We start from the raw sequence: 8,481 nt of genomic DNA, 5'->3' as shown, positions 1-8,481 counted from the left end.
TGTTTTTGTGTGGGTTTGTTGTGGTTTGTGTGTGGGTTTTTTGTTTTGTTTTGTTTTTTACTGCAAATTGCTTTGTTACAGACGGACCCAGATATGCTTTAATGGATTTGATGAACTTCAGTTTTTAAGATCAAAAAAATATATGCGTTATTGCTTGCTTTACTATATTTCTCCTTATTTGTGATCATCAGAGTTTCTTTTCACCTTTTAGAAAACAGGCAGTACTTGAAGACTTGACAAATGCATCCCAGGTTGAAAAACTGCTGCATTCCTCCTCCTCTTCCTCCTTTAGAAAATTGACTTCTTTAAAGAGGTAAAATTGAATGTAGAATTTTTTTTTCCTAAGCAAAATCAACTAAATCTCAGCTTCTTCTGTAGCATGTCCTTTGGTGGTTTAAATTAACTTAAATCCGTGCTTCGTTTTGATGGCTGGTATCTGTTTTCCTATCTATTGAAAAGGATGTCTTTGGAAACCTTTAGTTGTGTGATGTTATCTTATAGAATGATTTCTCAGCACTTCTGCTGCAGTAAGTCCCCCAAGTGTCATTGAATTTAAATGAAAGTTATTTCTGAATTTGATGTCTTTTAGGATACTTAAACATGCTTTAGTAATCTGAGGCAGTTCCTTACCCACAGGAGTTTGTATTCTCTGAATGACTTTTATGTCAAGGGCCATGAGAGATGCTACATGTAACCCTCTTCGTACAAGGTTGTTAACAGTGAACTTGCAGCTTTCCAATATATTTTTAATATCTTATTTCATTTCATTTTCCGTTTAACAAATACCTATCTATTTTTAAATACAAAACTTTTTTCAGAAATCAAAGCAAGTACGTTCTGAGACCAGAACAAGTGATTCCAGTCATATAGTCTGGCTATTTAAAGGCCATTTGTCATAGGACTTCCGTGATGTAATTTTTATATCAAACCAGTAATTTTTGCTTGAGCCTAAATAATTTTCGGAACATATTTTAAAGAAAATTGTAGAAACAAAATGATTTACTTCATGTTTACCTGCCTTTCTCCTATAAATTTTACAATAAATTCTGCAAATAGTAGCACTTAATTTATTATTGACATTACTTGTATGAAGTTGATGAACGTAAGTGTTTATGGAATTAAAGATGATTATAGCAGTCTTCATCTTGTTATCATCTGGTTGTAGAAATGTTTCTCTTCTTTTCCCCATCTCAGGCTAAGACCATCAGAAAAAATTGTGTTGAAGGAAAAAATATTTATTAAAAAGGAGAAGGGGGGGTAGGTTTTGAAGGTGATGGGCATTTGTAATTTTTAGGAAAAATATGGTAAAGATATATGACTGTGTGACAGCTTTGTGGCATGTTATTGTTGTATAGCAGTATCAACAACAGCAGTATACCAAAGTATCTCTTAAAAAGCAGTGTCCCTTCAGGGATTTTATCTTTCTTGTTTCTGTTCAGGCAGCTGTTAACCTGCAGGTCCTGTCAAAAATAAACTTTTGATGAAACCTTAACTCAGAAGTATTTGTATGTCTAGTATGGCTTCAAACTGATCTTATATTTTACTGTCTCCTTAATTTATTCCTTTTCAGGTCATGATTCTTAGATTTCTGTCTCAAGGTTTAGGTTATAGCTTCATTTCAGTTCATAAGATTAAAATTTTCTGGGACCTTACTGACTTCCAGGCATTGCCAACCTGTACTCAGAACATGCAGAAAGACAAAATGACCTTTGTTATTTAGACCTATTTAAACATTAAGCAAAGATGTCTAATGATGCCTTGTTTACAAAAACGTTCTTGCTATTGTCTTGAGAATTAAGTTTATGCAAGTTTGAAAGATGCTAGAATATGGCTTGTGTATGAAATAGAAAATACTAACAGCAGTTGTCCTTGCAAGTTTTCTTTGTTTTATTTTTTTATTTTCGTTTCTGAGAATTCCAACATACTTTTAGAAGAGTTAAATCTTGCTGTTTGAATGAGAAACCTCCAAATTCTGCAAGGATGAGGTTTATGGAGTAAAGTTCTGTTATTAGGATTAGTAATAACTGGTTTTATGAAACTGCTTTACTACAGCAGTATCTACTGTATTTATTACTGTATCTAGAACTGTCATTATAATGTCTCATATGATTTGTTCCATGATGCTCTTTACTTTCTTTTATTTGTACTATATTTGGTAAGCGAGCAAGAATGGGATGCTGTGTTTGTCTTTAATGTACATTTGGGCCTGAAGCACTCAATCCTTCTTTTTCTTCCTCCCCCATTAATGTGCAGTACTTTCGACTGAAACTCTGAAGAGTTTAATCATTGTTAGAAAATGGGACCAGTTGTCCAAAATGCAACTTCTCCTGTTTAATGTTATACAATTCTGTTGGAAATACGTTAAAAACTTTTCATTGGGGTAGGATTTTACAAAACAAAATTTTGCTGTTAGAACTCAATTTTTTTTTTCTCTTTAAAAGGTAAGAGAAAAACAAAAGTAGTAAGAAAATGCTGGGATCAGAACGAGGTGTCGTGGAAGAATGGCTGTCAGAATTCAAGGTCAGCTGAGATGAATGATAGTTACACCATCAGCTATATGCACAGAATACTGTTTCAGTTTTTGTTTTGCTTTCTTAATATCCACTAAATAACATTTTAAGTATCTTGCTCTTTCAAGTTATGATGCATAAAGATGCATCTTTATGCATCTAAAGCATGCATAAAGGTCTGTGTAAATGAGTCAGCTGGTACATAATAACCAAGTTTATTTTTATTGTTTATTACTGTCGAGCAGAATGCTGCTGTAACTGTGGCTTTTTTAAAGCATGTATTTCTGTATAGATTAAGCTGATAGAATTTAACTAACAGCTGGATAATCTTTCCCAAATTTCTAAGAGAGCAACTTTTCTATTAAAAAAAACCAGTAAGAGTAGAAATGTTTGGAGTTTAAAAAGCAAAGAAAAATATTTGGCTGTTGTTGGGTTTTGTTAGTTTGTTTGTTTGTTTTGGGTTTTTTTATGGTCTACATAGAATTAATTATGTTTTCATGAAGAATCTAAAGTATTTTTAAGATGTCTTGCATTTTGATACTTACTCTGAGTGAAATACAGGATAATGTGTAAACAAGAAAACTATTTCATAACTGATAGGAAGTTAATCTGTTAGTTAAGTTAAGAATTAGTAACCCTTCACATCACTAGTGATACACAGTAAGTCATTACATCCTGTTGGAAATTTGCTGAGGTGCCAAGGTTGCACAATCCACAGATGTGGTTGCTTGGTGGAACTTGGGGCTGTCTATGCACATTCTAGATTATCCAGGCTTATTTGATAAAGACTTTGAAAAGTGCCTGTTAAATACAGAATATCAAGAGAGTCTGTGTATCAAGCTGGGGCTAATGGTTTTGTGAAAGATAAATCTGAACCTGCTTTTGGATTTAACTTTGAAAGTTGGTATGTGCCCCCAAGTGCTATATGCGTGGAGAAGAACTTGTGCTGAATGAACATTTACTGAACTTGTTCTTAATATTTTTCTTAATATTGGGATGAGACTAAATCCTTTTTGGAGATCTTTAATGCTTGGAAGCATTGATTTATCTGGGTAACAATATTTTTTTTTTTCTTTAGGCATTACCTGAAACACAAATTTCCAGCTATGCAGCTACATTGCACCGAAAAAAACCACTGGTACCAGCTCTTTATAAGGTCATTCAAGACCCAAATAATGAGGTAGGAGACATTAAAAAAGATTTTTGTTCACATTCTTGTATCTTCCACGTCTACAACTAAAACTAGAGTAATTGAGAAATGGAGTGGAGAGTAAGATTCTTAATTCTTCCTAAGGTAGTCCAACACAGGTATCACCCCTCTTTTTACTCTCTTATTTTTTTGACAGTTACTGTAAAGACTTTCTGGTAAGACAGAACCTCATCAGCTCCCAGAAATACAGTTTATGCTGTCTGCTACATTTTACTTGCACAGCTGACTGTTACACTTGATTTGGCTTGAGGTTTGTTTGTTTTCTCCCAGAAAACACCTTTCAGTCATAACAGAGGAAAGTAGGCCTTACAGTGAAACTCAGTAAGACCAGTGTGCTTTCACCTGGTAGCTTATTACAGTGGAAGATAGAATCAATTTATTAAATCCTATTAAAATAACCAGATCTTCTTTTGCTTATCATAGTATCATGTTTGTGTAATTTAGTTTTACACTGCTGTAAACAAGAGCAGAACCAGGGCCCCAAAATATAAATATACACCATGAAAATTTAGCTTACCCTTCTACATAATTCATTTTGCAAATGGCATTAAACTGAGCTTTCTATTCCACTGGCTTCTGCTATGAGCATTTCTGGGAAAGTGTGTGAAATATAACTTCTGAAAAAATTGTACAAGCATACCCTTCTCTGCTATGTAAACTACTTCAGATAAAATCTTCAGAATATTTTATTTATCATCTGTGATCTCCTGTATATTTATTAATTAAATGGCAAGTGTACACAGCAAGGAAGTTCTTTATTTTGCTAAGCACAGCTCAGCTGCTTTTGGAAGATGAATGCTTGATTAAGCTTAAAGGAGATTGCATAATGCTCATGCAATATAAAAAAAAAGCAAGCTTCATAGCTGTCAACTTCATTTCAGTGTTACAAATTACTTGCATAGTGACCTTTTTCTTGGTATTGAAGCCACCGTTAGTCTCTTTCCAACCTGAAGCTACCATTGCTGCTGTTGTCTTTTGGTATATATATAATTGTGTGTGTATACTTCTGAAAACATAAAAGCTTTCATTTGCTTTGAGAGTAAGCATTTGATTCATTTTCATTTTTTTAATGATGAAAAAAGCCAGATTTGCAAAAAGAGTATCTTCTTAAGGATGGGACAGTAGCCTTAAGGGTATTGCACACTGCTTGTCAAGTATTGCTCTTTGGATCTGCTGTAGTGGTTTGCGCCTGATTCTGATATCAGGTATAAGATAAGCAATCCCAGACTCACAGGTGATTAATTTCAGGTTCTGCTTGTTAAGGAATTATTTACTCGTTACACATCTTCCAAACTTACATGTGTGTAAGGAGTATAACAACAGTAAATTCACTACTTTGCATCATTCTGTGGGTGGCGATATTTTGCTCTGAGGGGTTTTTAAAATATACTTTATAGGGCATTTGTTAGAAGGATAACTGATTACTTATGAACATAAAGCTTATGTGGTAGACTATTCTAAAAATGTACTTGCTGGATTCTTAAACTTGGTGGACAAGTAATTTCTTTAGTACAACTTAATCATAAAGTTAACCAATTTTTTTAAATTTTCTGAAAGGGGCAAACACGAATTTTTCTACAATCACACAATTCTGTCTTAAGACCAGTATTATTAATTTAACATGGAACCAGAATGTTTAAGAACCAAAACAAATGACCAAGGCATTTGTCTTTTTGAACAGCTGTCTACCAGTTTGAGAACTATCAAATGAAAGCAGTCAGGTTCAATACAGTTGTTACAGTTAACCTTTTAGGAAATTCCCTGACTTTCTTGAATATGGAGAAGATAATGACTGAAACAGAAAGTTACATAAAAAGTAGAGAGTGATCTTGCTCATAAACAGCTTATTTATCTGAATAATGTATTGATTTTTGCATAACATTTGAATTTTAAAGTGAAGTGCTTTTGAAGTACTGGGTTGTTGGCTTTTTTTTTTTTTTTTCCAGATATTTAAAATTTCTGGAGTTCCTTTATGATTGTAGATGTAAATGCTCTATGGATTTTAAGTTAATGGTGTACTGTAATTTAAGCATTTAATATTCATGTGGGGCTATTTAAATTTAACTTGGCAAACCCAGTCTTGAAACAAAATGGGATTACCTTTGCAATGCCAAGCACTTCCCTGACCCAGTACTCTTCAAATAATAAGTAATTTCACCCATTATGTTATAGTTACTCCTAAAATGAGCACATTATTTTCTACTATGATTGAATTCATCAGACAGGCAAGCATTTCAAAACTTTATTGTGCATTTTATAATACATTATATTTAAGTTCAAGGGATGATTCTTAAAATGTGTCAAACTTGTAAAATAAGCCAAACTAAAGCTATTCGTCAGGGGATATGGTTGTAAGAGATGTTTTACTTGGGATTCTTTGGCTGACTGCTGTGCTACTACTCAGTTTCCTTTGACTTTGGACTGAAAGATCTCTGGGGTTAAAAAAGCGTGTGCTAGTTCATGTATACACCCACTACTGGTGACAGAAGCTCCATTTCCTCTGTTTATTCAGTATCTTCTCAATATTTATATTCAGAGAATTAATTGGATTAGGCTGGTTCTCTGAAAAGCCAGGTAACTAGGATGCAAGGAAAACATTTAGTCTCTCTTATAGTGTCAAGTTTTGTGTTGCCAGGTGGGGGAAGATAATACTATACTTTGATAAGAAAAACTTGGGTGTTTGTGCCTTTGAAAATATTTTCATTGTAGTATTTTTTTGATGGCAGCTTTTTCTTGTGGACTTAAAGGTCTGAACATACCAAAAGTGCTATAGTAGTTGCTACAAACAACTTTCAGGTTTTCATCTAAGTAATTTGCAGTTGTTAAACCTTTTGCACAACTAATATGACTACTACGAGAAATGAGGAGTATTCACATGCTTGCAGCACTAGTGACTGGATAGTGCTTGTAGCTTTCTCAGGAGCCTGGTTTCACTTAAAAGGGTATTTTTATTAAAAAATATAAAAAAAAACTTTGTTTGAAAGAAAGTAGAGTAAACTCAGTAACTGCTCTGCTTGAGTCTCATCTGACTTTAGCTAAAGTAAATTATTCTCTTCCACTGTTTTTAATGGCTGATTTCAAAAGGAAATAGCTTTGGGCTGCTGTCATCTCTAATCTAATAGAAGTACCATTTATAGCAATGCTGCTGTATATATCTGGTTTCTGGTAATATTTCTTTAGCTTTCCTTACACCTGTTATCTCCTTGCAAATATTTTTGTATCTATTATTTCCATAGATTTCTACTTTTTTATGCTAGCTTCTTGCTTATATTTTCTTTAAAAGAAAACCTACAAATGCATTCAGTGATCTGAATTATTTATTAACCTTTTTTATTATTTTTATTTGAACATCTAAAATGTGCTGGGCCTTTCATAAAACAAACATACAGTTCTGTTTCTGAGGATTTGAACATTTACAGTAACAAATGGTTTTAACAGTGTCACTTCTAGATAGGAGTTTCAACTAAGTAAGTATTAAGAAAGAACATATATATAAGCAGCTTTTGAACATAAAGTGCTATGTAGGTATGAAATACTGAAATAAATATACTAGATCAAATAATACATGCTCAACTTGATAGAGAAAGCCCTAGCATCATTTTACTAAAATGATTGCAATAAAAGATTTATGGGCTTCTAATTTCATGTAGATCCCAAAACAAAAATGAAGTGGTGAGGTATTTTACATATATGGCTTGTAAAAAATTTGTGTGCTCCAGATGACTGGACTTCTCTCATTCTGTATCAACATTGTCAGTGTCAGCTTTCTTCCCTCTATCTCATGTGGTATCTCCCGTTGCTTCACTTGTAAAAGCAGGCTTCTAGCTAAGAGTAACTAGGCTGTTAATCAGAAGCCTTGTTACACAAGGTACTTATACCCAGAGCCTTGTATAATAAGAGATTTGTCTGATAACAAAGTTTTATTCCGTGTAGATGTCATGTTACAGCTTATGTAATCAGTGGTTTAAAAATGGCATGCTTTGCTGACCAGCATACTGTGTATTCGAAAAGAAACTAATGCATTCACCCTTTCCTGGGGGATGCTCTGTTAAGGCAGCTATCTTGATAGAAAATTCTGTCAGATTGATGTTTCGTATGTGTAATATGCTAGAGCAAAATATGTAAGTCTAAATATGTGTATGTGAAGTTGTACAGTCATACAGATTTACGGCATTGCACATATACCAAGCATTGAAACTAATCACCTGCAAAAAAGTCTGCCCCTCTGCTGATAGCAAGGGACTTCTTTAAAGTGTTTTTTTCTGAGGGGATGGATGGTTCACAACAAACCACAGAAGTACATCTTCGTACGGCATAACAGAAGAGTGACGGTGAATTCTACAGGAAATTCTGGTTACTAAGATTTTGATGAATAGACAAATTTTTTTTTAATTATACATGTAATTTAATATTACCATGGTGAGGCACTGGAACAGGTTGCCCAAAGAAGTGATAAATGTTCCATCCCTGGCAGTGTTCAAGGCCAGGTTGGATGGAGTCTTGGGTGACATGGTCTAGTGTGTGGTGTCCCTGCCTATGGCAGAGGAGTTTGAATTAGATGGTCTTAAGGTCTTTTCCAACCCTAACTATTCTATGTATGTATTAGAGAGCTGCATAAAGCATATATGGTTCTAAAGAACACTTAGTTGGGATTCTGGCCTCTATTTTCTGACTATGTAATTACTATGTAATTCTTCTATATTAACATAGATGCTTTAGGTTACATGGATGCCTCCATCTTTCTGGATGCTGAATACTACC

The 8,481-nt window shown here is 33.8% G+C and overlaps 1 protein-coding gene across 1 annotated transcript in view; it reads left to right on the top strand.

Annotated features, from left to right (window-relative positions):
• Positions 1-2,469: 2,469 nt before the first annotated feature.
• FAM126B (family with sequence similarity 126, member B) overlaps positions 2,470-8,481 on the top strand; it is a 25,834-nt gene continuing 19,822 nt past the window's right edge. The window contains exons 1-2 of the mRNA XM_010012100.1: positions 2,470-2,520; positions 3,589-3,690. Coding sequence (XP_010010402.1) covers positions 2,470-2,520; positions 3,589-3,690 — 153 coding nt within the window. The remainder of the gene's footprint in view (positions 2,521-3,588; positions 3,691-8,481) is intronic.

The sequence above is a fragment of the Nestor notabilis genome, unplaced genomic scaffold, assembly GCF_000696875.1.
Source record: "Nestor notabilis isolate BGI_N333 unplaced genomic scaffold, ASM69687v1 scaffold12483, whole genome shotgun sequence".
Lineage (NCBI taxonomy): Eukaryota > Metazoa > Chordata > Aves > Psittaciformes > Psittacidae > Nestor > Nestor notabilis.
The sequence above is the reverse complement of the archived record's forward strand: the minus strand, read 5'-3'. Positions and strand labels throughout refer to the sequence as shown.